Source organism: Pleurodeles waltl, chromosome 2_2, assembly GCF_031143425.1.
Source record: "Pleurodeles waltl isolate 20211129_DDA chromosome 2_2, aPleWal1.hap1.20221129, whole genome shotgun sequence".
NCBI classification, from domain to species: domain Eukaryota; kingdom Metazoa; phylum Chordata; class Amphibia; order Caudata; family Salamandridae; genus Pleurodeles; species Pleurodeles waltl.
Genome location: NC_090439.1, coordinates 119,226,410 through 119,243,013, shown reverse-complemented (window position 1 = coordinate 119,243,013; position 16,604 = coordinate 119,226,410). Strand labels below are relative to the sequence as shown.

General features: G+C 45.3%; 1 protein-coding gene across 8 annotated transcripts in view; it reads left to right on the top strand.

The window, feature by feature from the left end:
• The window catches only part of CDH20 (cadherin 20), a 1,654,453-nt gene that overhangs the window by 1,616,195 nt on the left and 21,654 nt on the right, over positions 1-16,604 (top strand). For all 8 annotated transcript variants that reach the window (XM_069219506.1, XM_069219508.1, XM_069219509.1 and 5 more), the window contains one exon: positions 8,976-9,093. In XM_069219506.1, coding sequence (XP_069075607.1) covers positions 8,976-9,093 — 118 coding nt within the window. The remainder of the gene's footprint in view (positions 1-8,975; positions 9,094-16,604) is intronic.

The window sequence follows — 16,604 nt, the reverse complement described above, 5'->3', positions numbered from 1 at the left end:
GGCATTTGTGGCTCTGGTTCTAATAGGGGAATGTTCTTTCGTTCACAAATGTTGTGCAGGATGGCACAGGCTAAAATGATCTTGCAGACCATTTCTGGTGAGTATAGGAGGCTGCCACCAGTGATGTTGAGGCACCTGAATCTCGACTTCAGGATGCCAAAGGTCCTCTCGACTATGTGCCTCATTGTAGGCACGCTCTGCTGCAGTGCTTGGGTTGCCAAATGGGGTCAAAATCCATGGCTGGATCCCATACCCCTGATCAACTGAAAGAAAATTATTGAGATCATGTTGATGTAGCTTGCCCCATTAATATCACCTTGCATGGCAGTAATTCTCTTGTGTTGTCTGTGACTCATTTGTGTTTGTGTTATTGTGTTGATTCCTAGGCTTCTAGGATGTACCATCAGCATTGGGTTGTTTCCTTGGCTGAACGAGTGTTTGGCTGATGACCGGTTGTCAGCAGTATATTTTGGGAGTTGCAGTACAGTGTGTACTCCCTAGCATTGTGACTTGTGATACAGGTGTCCCTGTGTCTTAACTGGGGGTGAGATGATAGTTCCATACACAGAATCAATTCGACAGTGGTGGTAACACGTTTTTATCTATGTACTAGGACATCCCATACCTTTTGACATATGCATTGAATTAATTTAAACATCAGTGAGCGCTCACATTTTGCAAGGTGACAATTAGCCAAATTTCTCCATACGTTGTGATCATTGACGTCTTAACATTTGACTGTACACTAATTTCACATGTGTGACAAGTTCACTGCAGTCCTATTTCTCTGCCCTTGGCAAGTTGACTCAGGTTGTAACGTCTACCTAGACTACTGCACATGGTCTAGTTAAGCTGGCTAACTTGGTTGTGAGGTTGTCGGTTTGAGTTTCATAAGGTCCGTATGGCAGTACATCTGTTGTGTGTGTGTTAATTTGTCACAATGCGTATGTGTAGGAATGTGCACCTTCCATATAGTACCATCAAGATAAGTTCTTCGCACAGTCCACTTGCCTCTTGGTAGTGGGCAATGTGAGAGCAGGAGTGATGTGAGATATTGGAATGGCCTCACTGATTGCATGTGACCTTTATTGTAGTCATCATAATGCTATGTGAGTCACGGTGTTTGACCTGCAGCAAATTACATTCCACACCCCTTACACAGTACATATTGGCTGGAAGGGTGTTTGTTTGGGTGTTATTGATGTGTTATTGGAGTTTTATCGTCACAGATGTCATGCCAGTTGGCACCATGTGTTTGTCATTGTGTTGTTTTACATTTTCCCCTTGTGTCTGTGGAGTGGCATCAGTTTTTATTTGGAACGCTACTTTGTCCCTAGGTGTGTCTCCCATTGGGTGAGGATATCAAATATGCCTAGCGGTGCTACAACCTCAGTGTGTTCCTGTTCACATGTCGCTGTCGTGGTGTATGTGTTGTTTGTCCTAGAGGGTTGCTGTGCAGTGTGTATATAAGTAGGTTTCTGTACTTACCAACAAGTAGTCCATTTCCATATCGTCCGTCCTGGAAGTGTTGATTGATGGTACAGTGACGGAAGATGAATGAATCATGTACACTCCCAGGATACTTTGCCACAATGTTGGTGGTCAATCCCTGGTGATCCACAATGGCCTGCACATTGATAGAGTGTGTGTGCTTCCTGTTGGGGTATAGATGTTCAGTTGCAGCAGGTGACACAAGGCGTACATGTGTGCAGTCAATGGCAACAAGGACGTGTGGAAATCCATTAATGAGGTAAAACCCCTGTTTGGTCTCCTGCTGCTTCTGCTGGGTGTTTGGGAAGCAGATGTGGCGGGGTGTGAGTCTGATGATGGCATCCAGTACCTTGGGCAGGAAGGCAGAGAATGATGGTTGTGAGATCCCAGCAACCAGGGCGCCAGTGGTTTGAAAGGAGCCACTTGCCAACATGTGTAGTACAGCTAGCAGCTTGGTTTCTGGTGGGATGGTGCGGGGAGTCTGCAAGCTGGGTGCCAACTGTGGCTCAATGTTGCGCCGCAGCTGCTTAATGGCTTGCTGGTTCAACCTGTACCTCTGGATGATGTCATGTTCCCTGAGGCCATGAAGGGTTGTCCTGGTGCGGAATATCCTCTCCTGCCTTCTGCGTTGCCTTTGCGGTCCCTGCTGGTGTTGTGGAAGCTGCTGTTGTTGTTCCTGTGCTCTGCGTCTGCGTGCACGCTGGATGAGAAGCACCTTCATGTCTTCCTTTTGAATCTCTACTGTTGCTTCTGTGTGTTTTCATTAAATACAGGTGTGTTTGCCCCATTTTAACGCCTGCCCTGAACCAGGCGTTATTTTTTTACGCAAATCGGGCTGTGCATCATTTTCCGACCCCGCCTCCCGGCCTTGCGGGATTTTTGCGCGGTAGCATAAATACAGCGCACAGGTGTTTGTGTCATTTTGTGGACTGGAACGCCTACCTTGCGTATCATTAAAGCAAGGCGGTTTCCTGCATCCTGAAAATGACGCACGCGCGGATTTTGATGTCCGCTGGCTTGGGCGTAAATGTTTAAATATGGTGCATGGTTTGCGCCGAATGTGTGTCAAAATTTATGACGCACATTCGGCGCAGACGGAGTATAAATATGCCCCTTTGTTACTGCCAGTGTTGTATTTCCTTGTGGAGGAACAGTCGACTGAATCCGTGTACAGGATGTTCCACTTTCCTGCATCAGACACACTGCAGAAAAGCTGCACATTCTCTATTGTTTTGTGCAACATTTATTTATTGTATGGTTGAAAAAACGAGGTGCCACATAGAGAATAAGAAAGCCATAAAGGGATATTTGTTGAAAGAAATCCATAAGTGATAAAGTAACCCCTACCGTACATTAAAAGGATATTGCAAATCACTGAGGAGTTCCACAGCCTTATGGAGGAATGAGGCCAAAGGCTTAGTTCTTGAATAAGGTTGTGGAACTCCAAGGTGACTTACAATTTTCCTATCGTACACTGGGGGTACTTTATCCCGTATAATACATGGTTATACCATTGCCTTTTCCACAAACCACTTAAAACCTTGGGGCATAGCTCATTTATATGAAAGTGCACGCATATTTGCAAACATGAAGAATAAAAATATAACCTCTAGTTCAAAATGAAACACATCAAAAATCTGTTAACTAATTCTGGCACACAGATATAAGAAACAGTTTGGTACAAGTCCGTATAAAAAAAAAAAAAAAAGATGCAGTAGCTCGGAATGTGTAGAAACATGCAGAAAGATTCTAGCTTTTCGCTAAGGAATGCAAAAAAAATATTCTATCTGCTTGTCATAGTAAGCTAATAAAATAGAGCAGAAGAAAGAAAAGCCATGTTCCGTTTTCGTTGCTTAAAGCAGCGGCTTCTGTGATGCTCCTTGACCTGACCTGCTTTTCACCTCGTTTGCTGGCTCTGGAAGCAAGCATTGTGTCCTCAGAACTGGACTGTAATAACTTATAGTACTCAAGTTCTGAGGTCTTTGCTTTATAATGGGTGACTTGGTGCATCACAAGTCGCTGATTATAAATAAATCAGAGATTGATGCTTTTACATGGATTACAGAGTCCCACTCATTATGAACAGATATAATTTAAATCAGTGGAAAGCAGCTCCTGAATATACTATGTGCACTCTGTAGACAGTATGATACAGCTGCACTGAATACACGTACTGGAGTCTGGACAAACATGGATATGTAAAAAGCCAAGGGGCATATTTACACAAAATTCCCATCTACAAAATGGTGCTAACCCCATAAACCTATATTTATCCTGTGTGATAAAATGATGCACGAGTGGGAGGAGGGACTAAATAATGGTGCAACGCTTGCTTTGCACCATTATTTAATGCCTGGGTCAGACCAGGCGTTAGGGGACATGTGGACCCATTTCCATGGTTGAACACCATGGAATGGGTCCACAGGTGCCCTCCTCAAGCCCCAGGAACCCCCCCATCATCACCAGAGGGACACCAGAGGAAGGGGAACCCCTTCCCAGGTAAGTAGGGTAAGTATAGGTAAGTATTTAATTTTTTAAATTAAAGTGCCATTGAGGGCCCAACTTGGGCCCCCCTGCTTGGCACAGGGTACAGTGGCCATGCCCAGGGGACACTGGTCCCCTGAGCTGGCTATTGGGGTGGTAGGCATGGCTCCTGTCTTTTCTAAGACAAGAGTAATGTGGTTGTGCATCAGAAAATGACGCTAGGTGGGTAAGAGGCATTTTTCTTGCCTCTAACCAGCCTCACGTCATTTTTAGGTGCAAAACCCCCTTCTCCCATGCTGCCACTCTAACCCAGCTAACATCATTTTTTTTCACGCTAGCCCACCTTTTGCGCCGGCTTGCGGCATTCCATTATTGTGGCACCTGGCTGGAGCTCTGGAATGGCGAAAGCTGGCGCTATACTTTTTGATTTAAAACTGCATTTGCGCAGTATTGCATTAAAAAGTATAAATATGGGGCCAAGTCCACAAAGACAGAGAACATCTTCAATCCAACAATCACGCCTTTCCAAGGAGCCCAAGAAGCACTGAATGGGTGGAGGAGACCTGGGGGAGGTAGATGAGGGCAGTGCGGAGGTGAGCAAAGATGGAAGTAACAGTCAAGTATCAACAAGAATGTGACCTTAGCCATGTAGTAAATCAGCACCCTGCCCATCTGTGAAATCTCATACCCCTACTCCCAGTGGGGAGGGAGGTTCAATCGAGTGATGTTTTAACCCCTGCCATGAAGTGGTGTTGAAGATGTGTGATTGATCATTCAGTCAGTAAGTGATTTTATTGTAGCTCACAATAGGATATTGTTTAGCTGTTGTGAAAGAAGTGGCAAGCCACCAGCAATCATGGGAGGTCATGTCAGGAAGGTGACAAAAGTCATGTAAGAGGGCGAGAGGGAGAGGAAAGGGAACCTGGAGACACCCATACCACATTAGCCTGTCCCAGACAAGTGTCCAGTAAGGTGTGACGGCTGAGCAGGACCACAGAATGTGGAACCAATCACATTTAGCAGCTTGCCACCTGTAATAGAAGTCATGGGTCAGACGTTTCACCCTGTAGAATTTCCAGGGAGTCAAATACCAGTCATGTAAGACTTTAAAGTAGATGAATTCCAAACAGGAGTCACTGAGGGCTCTATCATGATAAAAAAGAAGCAACACCCATCCCGCTGGGGTGTAGGCCTCTCTGGGAAGAGGCTGCCATTAGGGTCTGGTGGCTGAAAGAGTTGGGAGGGAGTGATGACCATTAATAAGGATTGCGTACAAACGTGACAGCAACCCCCTATATTGCCCGGATGCCCGGAGCTACTGGAGTATGGGAGACAGGGCCATATCTACCAGTTGGGTGCCGTACAAAGGAAGTGAGATAGTTGACGATAGCTCAAGGTGTCACTGGGTGTTATCTCAAATTCCATTTGCAAGAGCTCAAAGGGATTGAGCCCACCACCGGTTAAGACCTGGTCGAGGTACCGTATTCCACTGTCATTCCAGGTCTCCCAGAAGAAAATATGTTTACTGATGCAGAGGATGGGATTAGGACACAGTGGAGCCTTCTGGTGTAGGTAGGGGGATGTGGGTATGTGCCTTCTGCCATGCATAGGCTGTTGCTGCCAAAATCAGGTTTGAGGCCACTCTCAGGCCCTTGGTCGATACATACTGGGTCTGCATCATGAATGTAGATAAAAGGAGATTGGATTCTAAGCATGCCCAAAATGAATATTACCACCCATAGCAAAAATGAGCCATAACCTGGGAAAGGCGGAAGGTCAGGAGATGAGGCTGTACATTCTCAGTGCCCAGCATGGCTACAACAATGTGGCAGTACAAAAGCAGCAGATGATCTGGCTATTTGGAGCAAAAATGGAGTGTTGTAGAAAAAGTCCAAGACAATTGTGACTACAGAATGCTGATGAGCAAGGTAGGTGGAGAATAAGAGAGTACAAAATTTTGATCACTGGTTGTTTTTGGAATAGGTGGATCATTATAGGGTAATAAGCAAGACTTGCTGTGTAACTGAAATATTAGGCATATAAATACACAGCCTTTCCCTGTGATGTCGCAGGTCCAGATTTAAACATTGGACAAGATTGATGACCCACAAACTCACAAATTGTGGTCACATTCATGCAAATCTAAACACAAAGGGAAGAAAAAAACAGTAGCTAGTCGATACGTCCAGTGACTTGAAACAGGGCGAAGTGGTTGGGTTTAGCCTAATGGCATGAGGAAGAGGAGAGATGTGGGTCCCAAACAGATGGTGAATGTGACAATAATGAGATTACAGAGCCTTTGCTTAGAGGCAGCCAAATAATCATAAAACTATGTGAAATCTACATGATTGTTTTTAACTTCTTCAGATTCAAACGTCAAATCAGTGGGAAAAAACTAGGAACTCTGAAGCAATGTTGGTCTCAATTTAAAAGCAAAACTACTTCTAAATACAGCCACTGTATCTAATTATTTTCGACATTCTTGCAAGTTCCAAAGACATCACAATTTAAGTATGTAGTGGATTTACAGCACTGCAGCCTCCTTTGTGCACGTTGCTTATGAGATGCTTATAAGATGATTGTCCCCCCATGGATGTCATTTAGGAGTCGCCAGCGGTCGCAGCTGCGATCCCTAGCTTGCTCTTTGAAACCCCTGGCGATGCCTGTGCGACCCCTGGCTTCAGAGGTGGCAAAGTCAGTGCCAGGAACACACTGGCAGCTCCTCCTATGGACGTCAGATGGGGTTCCGCTCTCTTTGTTTTCTGTCAATTTTTTATTACACTAATAGTGAATGATAAAATATAATCCACTAATAGTATAATTAAAATGTGAACATGCCCTCCCATGGCAGCTGGGGTAAGTAAAAATGCTTTTAAATGTATGTTGTGTGTGTGCTTGCGGGTGAGAGTGTGTTTACGTGAGAGAGCGTGTGTGTGTAAGTGTGAATTTGGGTGTATGTGTAACAATGTGTGTGTGAATGAAAGAGGAGGTCAAAGTGTGCGTGATGTCACTTCCTCTACCCCTATGATCTTGGTGAATTGATGCCCATGTTGTCCCCCCTAGACACATCTTGTAAATCTACCCATATATTGTAGCTAAGTTCCCCACACTGTATACCACTTTGTTTCATTCCCCTTACCAAGTTTGTATCCAAGAGGAGATAAGGGCATGACACATTCAACATAATGCATTCAAGAAAGCCTCCACCAACTGACTAAATGACAAAGGCTGTAGAGCTAGCCTGAGAGCCTATTTCGGTGCTCACTGCTCAGCCCAGCTCCAACTACCTTGACCTGCCATTACAATGGATTGCTACTTTTGTGCTGCGAGTCTACATTGATAGCCACTGCTAAAAGCCAGTCTGCTTGAACCTAATCACTCCTTCCTTTCCTGGTCTCCCCTAAGACAGTGCATGCACTGTCTCTTGAAAGATCTTTTGTTTTCTAACAGTGAGCTTAGAAGCCACCCATTGTTTTTTATTGGTTGGCTTCATTGTCACTCTCATTTGCTTGCTTCTAATTGGTCAGCTGCTGTAGACTTCCTTCCTCATTATGGCCCATATTTATACTTTTTTAGCGCCGCATTTGCGCTGCTTTTTGACGCAAAAGCGGCGCAAACTTAAAAATTAAAATTGTCAGTGGGATGTTCCATTAGCATGGCCATCACCGACAATTTATATAACATTATTATTTTTGAAAACCTACAAACGGCTGCAAACAAGGCAGAACTAATAATAAAATATTTGTCTTGGTGGGGTTTCAGCTCAGTGACCAATCCTCTGGTGCGGAGGGAAGACATATGTTCCTTTCAGTGAAGCAGCCTTAAAAAAGAGGGACCACTATAAGGAGAAAAAGAACTGACACTAACCCGGCAGGGGAAATGCCCTAAAGCCTTCAGTGCTACCAAAAGCCATGCATTTGGAAGTCTGAGTGACTTCTGGCTTCTGGCAGCTTTCTGTCCACAGAATAAACATAGAAGCACTGACCAGAGGTCATGACCTGCAGGGAGCTCACCAGTGCTTCAGTCGTACATCTATCATTAAGCATTCTTTCAACCTTTTCAGAAGACCCAGTGAACCCACATTCCAAAGGAACTGTTCTGAAAACTGTTAAAGCACATAGACTAACCGTACTTTAAGCAGCCACCCAGGAAGTGACATAAAAATGTGCTCTCTAGAAACAATGGCATTTGCTATGGCTCGCTGTTCAAGTCAGATAGCCTGATACACATTGAAGAAAGAAGGGGGTCTGGCACAGGTTGGAGGGTGCAGTTTAAAAAGTTGGAGAGTGATGAAGCACAGCTTGAAGTAAGTGGACAGCAGACAGAAATGACATGGTTAGTGGGACCAGGAGACACTGCAATAGGCCACAATAACAGGACATGTTTTCCAGCTGTCTCCCTTTTCCCTCGCTCCATGATACCTCCCACCATGAAGCGGCCAGCCATGCTGCCCAGCAGCCAGGCTCCTGTGCAACATGGCTAACACACATTCACAAAGCCAATAGCTGTTGTAGGCAAGGCCTTATAGCTTTGGCAATGATTTTTGATATATTTATTTTGCTTGACTTAAAATTACAGGATGATATTTGTGGGAGGTGTCATACTATCCAAAATTGGTTCAATATATAGAATTTGCATTGGGAACCGTGGAATCTGCATTTTCAGCTGCAAAATTGTCATTGATTTGGACTATTCTCACTCTTCATATGCTGTTCTGATTTATCCACTGGGCTTAGATAACATGGTTCTTTGTTATTCGATGTTTGAGCCTAGCCTTGTTCAACAGTGATCGCTATGCATAGAGATGTATGATATTGTTGAGTAATTGTGAGCCATTGCCAAATAAGGCGAGAGTTGTGGAGGGTGATGCTGTGGGGAACTCACAAGCTGTTTTCACATAAATTCACTATAATATGCATGCATATTTCGCTTTTACAAAAAATTAAGTCAGAGTACCAGTTACCTTTTTATATCATAATGGTGTTTAATGCTTCTTCCAGCTAATTCAGACCCTGACAGCGAAAGACCAGGACGAACCCCAGGAGGGTCACCACTTCTATTACAGTTTGACTCCTGAGGTAGCAAACAACCCAAACTTCACCCTCAGGGACAACCAAGGTAACCAGAATGGCCATGAAATGTCAATAGCCAACAAAAGGCGGCCTTAACAGTTGGCAGTTAATATTGTGATGGCCTGTGGCAAGTGCAAATAACCTCTGGTGCTTAGAAGCAATAATTTGTGGTCATCATTCCTTGAAGGTTAAAGGTAAACAGTAATTATTTCCGTGTGGGATAGTAAACCAGATATCTGTATGTTTTTTTTTCTCAGATAAGTTTCTCCGTTTCAACCAAACCCATGTCTCCTGCAGATGAAACATTCACACACATAAGGTGTTCAGAGCACTATTTCAGCTTCAACATAGGTAAAACCTGATAACTTACTGGAATTGCATTCATTAAAATATAGTACATCCACAAATTCAGGCACACATTTCATTCACAGCAAAGCTGAGAGAAAATACATTTTAAAACAAATTCAATTGATTGGTGGGTGGTGACATGGGATAACAACAGTATTTTCCACACTAAAATACATCAGTGGTGTATACACAGGCAATATTGTCGTCAGCATCCTCACACACCAAGGACAAGATTTACCTTAGTGCCACATTTGAGGCAAAATTTTTGCTGCAAATGTGATGCTAACGGGCCATTACCATAGCACCATATTTACAAGGTGGCGCAAGCTAGGTTTGCGCCACCTTTCTTAACCCTTTGCTCCACCTCATGCATAACATATGCATGATGTATGCAAAGGGAGTGTTCCCTCGCTAAACATGGCACAGTGAAATCGACAAGATTCCATTGCGCCATTTCTAGCGTAATTTTTCACGTCTGCTTAAAGCAGGTATTAAAATGGGCCTCTTAATACTATACTGTATCAGCGTAACTTTTTTACACTAACCCAATATCGTGTTAAAATAGTGTCAAATAATTATGTTATTGCCCCTAACATGCACCATGGTGCACTGTATTGTAAATACAGCGCTACCATGGTGCCATTAGGGGACGCAAGGTGGCCGCAAGAAAAGTGGCATATCACTAGTGATGCACCACTTTTTTGTGATTATGGCCCTAAATATTACGATACAGACTACTGTGTCTCATTGAAAGAATGAAAAAAAGATCAATAAACAGGGCCAACTGACGACAAGGTACAGATGTACTTACTGACCAACTGAGAAAGAATTAAACAGAGCTAAATCTAGGTACTGAACTAGACGAACACTTGAAAATGTTGACTCAGGAGCTGAAAGTCCCCAAATCTTGACAATCTAGAAGCCAGTAGATTGGAAGCATAAAATAATCCAAATAGGCCTGACAATCAAAAGGGTCATTCTAAGGTCTTGAATTTATCAAAAGCCAAAAGGATTAGATTCATCTGCAACAATCATTATTTGTCAGTATGGGTTTGATAATTTCCCAAACCTTAATATTTAATGTATATTTGGAGCACATTTGAAGGTACAGAGAGCAACTAGGATCTACATTGCCCGGAGCCAGGCAAAGATGAAAACAACCCGAAGGTCCTAAGGATATGCAGCACATGCAGTGATACATTTATATAAAAATAAGTACAGAGACTTAAATGTATAACGTATCCACTGAACCCCTGCAAAGTAGGTGCAGAAGTGGGTGCTTGTTAGCTGTTGGTACCAGTGCAGATGCTTCATTGCAGAGGGTCTTAGAAGCAGGTGCACACACTGGCATATTCTGGTCACTGGGACTAAGATGTCTTATACTTGTGGGGTTTTCAAGAATGATAACCTTTTGCGAGGTCTGAAGTTAGATCTAGCAGGCTCTGTGCGAGCAATGATCTGTGGCAGAAAAGTTAGTTTGATGGCAATAACAATTATGATAATCATTACTTCCATTACTGGCTGTGGGGGTGGCCAAATGATGAAGGCCAATTTGCTGCAATCCAGAGGTGAAGTAAAAGCTGATAACAATCACTTCGTCTTTCCAGGATTACATTTCAGATATATGCTATGCTTCCAAAAGCTGGTCTCATGAATTCAAAATTCAAACTAGGAAACAGTGTCATAGTTCATCACATACAACCTCAGCATGACCGGCATATCTTATACATACATATAAAGAGTGTATACAAATGAGACGATGATCTTTTCGGGGGTGCAATGGCATAGGACATAGTCTGAGGTTTAGTGGAGTTAGGTTGAAGAGCAATGGACATTTAGACCTTGGCAGGCAGCCAACAAGCCCAACTGCTATGCGAAGCCTATAGCCTCACTTCCCTGGAAGAAAACGTCCTGCCATATTAAGATACCCATGCCTGTCTATGCAAAAATATCTAAGCCCTGCGAGTAAGTGCCACTGAGGTTGATGGTCGGAAGGCTCCAGATTTGGCCAGGCGTGCACCCATGGATGTCAATTCACCAAAATGTGAGGGGTAGCAGAAGTGACATCGCACACACCTTGACCTCCACTTTCACTCACACACATATACTTGCACACACACATTGACACGTACACACACACTGTCTCACATAAACACACTCACACCCGCAATCACACACACATACGTTTGAAAGCATTTTTACTTACCTCATCTGCCATGGAAAGGTATATTCCCAGCTAATTGTACCCTGCTAGAAATGGGGTCTTTGGTTGGCAGTCAGGTTACCCCCTGTCCAAACAAGGACCCACACTCTAGTCAGGGTAAAAGAGAATCACCCTCAGCTAACCCCAGCTCACCCCCTTGGTAGCTTGGCATGAGCAGGTAGGCTTAACTTCAGAGTGCTAGGTGTAAAGTATTTGTACCAACACACACAGTAACTTAATAAAAACACTACAAAATGACACAACACAGGTTTAGAAAAATAGAAAATATTTATCTAAACAAAACGAGACCAAAACAACAAAAATTCAACATACACAAGTCAAGTTATTAATTAAAATATAAAAAGAGTCTTCATGTTCTTTTAAACACAATGCTAACACTGTTAGCGTGAAAATCTACCTGGGTTGCATAAAAAAAAACCTGCGTGGACAATTGTGCCCCGAAAGACGCCTGCAATGTGTCGATATCACTCACAGGCGAGACCGTGCGTCATTTCTCCTTCTGTCGGGTCGGCGTGCATCGTTTCTTCTCTCCGCAGGAGAGCGATGCGTCGATCCGGACAAGCACTCTCGGGTCTGGGCAGGATTTGCGTAGTTTTTACACGCCCAGCGATGTTTGCGTAGGAAATCCTGCCGCACGATGATCCAAAAACCGCGCAGTGTGGGCTGTGATATCCAGCATCGTTTTTCCAGGCGTGTGCGTCGATCTCCCCGCTGCGCTGCAGGCAGAGCGTCGATTTCAGCTGTTAAGCCGGCAGCACGTTGTTTTTCCAGAGATTGCATTGACATTTTCCCCTCACCGCAATCTGTGCATAGATTTCTCAAACTTGGCCTGCCAGTTACTTCTTTCAAGGCTCCAGGAATTGGATAGGGCACCACTTAGCAGGGCAGCAATCTCAGCAGAGGCTCCAAGTGCTAGCAGAGAGAAGTCTTTGCTGTCCCTGAGACTTCAACAACAGGAGGCAAGCTCAATTTCAAGCCCTTGGAGAGTTCTTCGCATGCAGGAAGGCACACAAAGTCCAGTCTTTGCCCTCTTGCACAGGAAGAAGCAGCAACTGCAGGATAGCTCCATAAAGCACAGTCACAGGCAGGGCAGCTCTTCTTCCTCATCTCTTCAGCTCTTCTCCAGGCAGAGATTCCACTTGGTTTCCCGAAGTGATCTAAAGTTTGTGGTTTCGGGTGCCCTTCTTATACCCATTTTGCCCTTTGAAGTTGGCTTACTTCAAAGTAAAGTCTCTCTTGTTTATGAAATCCTGCCTTGCCCAGGCCAGGCCCCAGACACACACCAGGTAGTTGGAGACTGCATTGTGTGAGGGTAGGCACATCCGTTTCAGTTTTGAGTGACCACTCCTCCTCTCCCTCCTAGCACAGATGGCTCATCAGGATATGCAGGCTACACCCTAGCTCCCTTTGTGTCACTGTCTAGAGAGAGGTGCAAACAGCCCAACTGTCAAACTGACCCAGACAGGGAATCCACAAACAGGCAGAGTCACATAATTGTTCAAGCAAGAAAATGCTCACTTTCTAAAATCAACTTTACTAAAAGATGTATTTTTAAATTGTGAGCTCAGAGGCCCCAAACTTCACATGTCTATCCGCTCCCAAAGGGATTCTACACTTTAATCATATTTAAAGGCAGCCCCATGTTACCCTATGAGAGCGATAGGCCTTGCAAGAGTGAAAAACGAATTTAGCAGTATTTCAGTTAGGACATAAAAAACACATTAGTATATGTCCTACCTTAAATATGCACTACACACTGCCCATGGTGCTCCCTAGGGCCTACTTTAAGGGTGTCTTACATGTAAGAAATGGGAAGGTTTAGGCCTGGCAAGTTGCAGGTCTGAGCCATGTTTACAGAGCTACTAATGTGGGTGGAACAACCATTGCTGCAAGCCCACTCGTAGCATTTGATTTACATGCTCTGGGCACCTCTAGTGCACTGTACTAGGGCCTTACCAGTAAATCAAATATGCCAATCAGGGAACCAATAACATCCACACTCTGTATAGGAGCACTTGCACTTTAGCACTGGTTAGCAGTGGTAAAGTGCCCAGAGTAACAAAAACAGCAAAACCAGAGTCCAGAACACATCAACAACCTGGGTAACAGAGGCAAAAAGTTAGGGGAGACCACGCCAAGGATGCCAATTCTAACATACCCCTTTTTTATTACCCTAATAGTTAATATTATACTATTAGTCACTATTAGGATAACAAAAATTAACAGAAAACAAACAGAGTGGGCGCAACTGACGGGCATAAGGATGAGCTGCCATTGTGTTCCTGGCACTGAATGTGCTACCTCTAAAGCCAGGTGTAAGGAAATGCCTCCTTGGCATGGTTGCCCCCTGACTTTTTGCCTTTGCTGATGCTATGTTTACAATTGAAAGTGTGCTGAGGCCTGCTAACCAGGCCCCAGCACCAGTGTTCTTTCCCTAACCTGTACTTTTGTATCCACAATTGGCAGACCCTGGCATCCAGATAAGTCCCTTGTAACTGGTACTTCTAGTACCAAGGGCCCTGATGCCAAGGAAGGTCTCTAAGGGCTGCAGCATGTCTTATGCCACCCTGGAGACCCCTCACTCAGCACAGACACACTGCTTGCCAGCTTGTGTGTGCTAGTGAGGACAAAACGAGTAAGTCGACATGGCACTCCCCTCAGGGTGCCATGCCAGCCTCTCACTGCCTATGCAGTATAGGTAAGACACCCCTCTAGCAGGCCTTACAGCCCTAAGGCAGGGTGCACTATACCATAGGTGAGGGTACCAGTGCATGAGCATGGTACCCCTACAGTGTCTAAACAAAACCTTAGACATTGTAAGTGCAGGGTAGCCATAAGAGTATATGGTCTGGGAGTCTGTCAAACACGAACTCCACAGCACCATAATGGCTACACTGAAAACTGGGAAGTTTGGTATCAAACTTCTCAGCACAATAAATGCACACTGATGCCAGTGTACATTTTATTGTAAAATACACCACAGAGGGCACCTTAGAGGTGCCCCCTGAAACTTAACCGACTATCTGTGTAGGCTGACTAGTTTTAGCAGCCTGCCACAAACCGAGACATGTTGCTGGCCCCATGGGGAGAGTGCCTTTGTCACTCTGAGGCCAGTAACAAAGCCTGCACTGGGTGGAGATGCTAACACCTCTCCCAGGCAGGAATTGTCACACCTGGCGGTGAGCCTCAAAGGCTCACCTCCTTTGTGCCAACCCAGCAGGACACTCCAGCTCGTGGAGTTGCCCGCCCCCTCCGGCCAGGCCCCACTTTTGGCGGCAAGGCCGGAGAAAATAATGAGAATAACAAGGAGGAGTCACTGGCCAGTCAGGACAGCCCCTAAGGTGTCCTGAGCTGAGGTGACTCTAACTTTTAGAAATCCTCCATCTTGCAGATGGAGGATTCCCCCAATAGGATTAGGGATGTGACCCCCTCCCCTTGGGAGGAGGCACAAAGAGGGTGTACCCACCCTCAGGGCTAGTGGCCATTGGCTACTAACCCCCCAGACCTAAACACGCCCTTAAATTTAGTATTTAAGGGCTACCCTGAACCCTAGAAAATTAGATTCCTGCAACTACAAGAAGAAGGACTGCCTAGCTGAAAACCCCTGCAGAGGAAGACCAGAAGACGACAACTGCCTTGGCTCCAGAAACTCACCGGCCTGTCTCCTGCCTTCCAAAGATCCTGCTCCAGCGACGCCTTCCAAAGGGACCAGCGACCTCGACATCCTCTGAGGACTGCCCCTGCTTCGAAAAGACAAGAAACTCCCGAGGACAGCGGACCTGCTCCAAGAAAAGCTGCAACTTTGTTTCCAGCAGCTTTAAAGAACCCTGCAAGCTCCCCGCAAGAAGCGTGAGACTTGCAACACTGCACCCGGCGACCCCGACTCGGCTGGTGGCGATCCAACACCTCAGGAGGGACCCCAGGACTACTCTGATACTGTGAGTACCAAAACCTGTCCCCCCTGAGCCCCCACAGCGCCGCCTGCAGAGGGAATCCCGAGGCTTCCCCTGACCGCGACTCTTTGAACCTAAAGTCCCGACGCCTGGGAGAGACCCTGCACCCGCAGCCCCCAGGACCTGAAGGACCGGACTTTCACTGGAGAAGTGACCCCCAGGAGTCCCTCTCCCTTGCCCAAGTGGAGGTTTCCCCGAGGAATCCCCCCCTTGCCTGCCTGCAGCGCTGAAGCGATCCCGAGATCTCTCATAGACTAACATTGCGAACCCGACGCTTGTTTCTACACTGCACCCGGCCGCCCCCGCGCCGCTGAGGGTGAAATTTCTGTGTGGACCTGTGTCCCCCCCGGTGCCCTACAAAACCCCCCTGGTCTGCCCTCCGAAGACGCGGGTACTTACCTGCAAGCAGACCGGAACCGGGGCACCCCCTTCTCTCCATTCTAGCCTATGTGTTTTGGGCACCACTTGGAACTCTGCACCTGACCGGCCCTGAGCTGCTGGTGTGGTGACTTTGGGGTTGCTCTGAACCCCCAACGGTGGGCTACCTTGGACCAAGAACTGAACCCTGTAAGTGTCCTACTTACCTGGTAAAACTAACAAAAACTTACCTCCCCCAGGAACTGTGAAAATTGCACGAAGTGTCCACTTTTAAAACAGCTATTTGTCAATAACTTGAAAAGTATACATGCAATTTTGATGATTTGAAGTTCCTAAAGTACTTACCTGCAATACCTTTCGAATGAGCTATTACATGTAGAATTTGAACCTGTGGTTCTTAAAATAAACTAAGAAAAGATATTTTTCTATATAAAACCTATTGGCTGGATTTGTCTCTGAGTGTGTGTACCTCATTTATTGTCTATGTGTATGTACAACAAATGCTTAACACTACTCCTTGGATAAGCCTACTGCTCGACCACACTACCACAAAATAGAGCATTAGTATTATCTATTTTACCACTATTTTACCTCTAAGGGGAACCCTTGGACTCTGTGCATGCTATTCCTTACTTTGAAATAGCACATACAGAG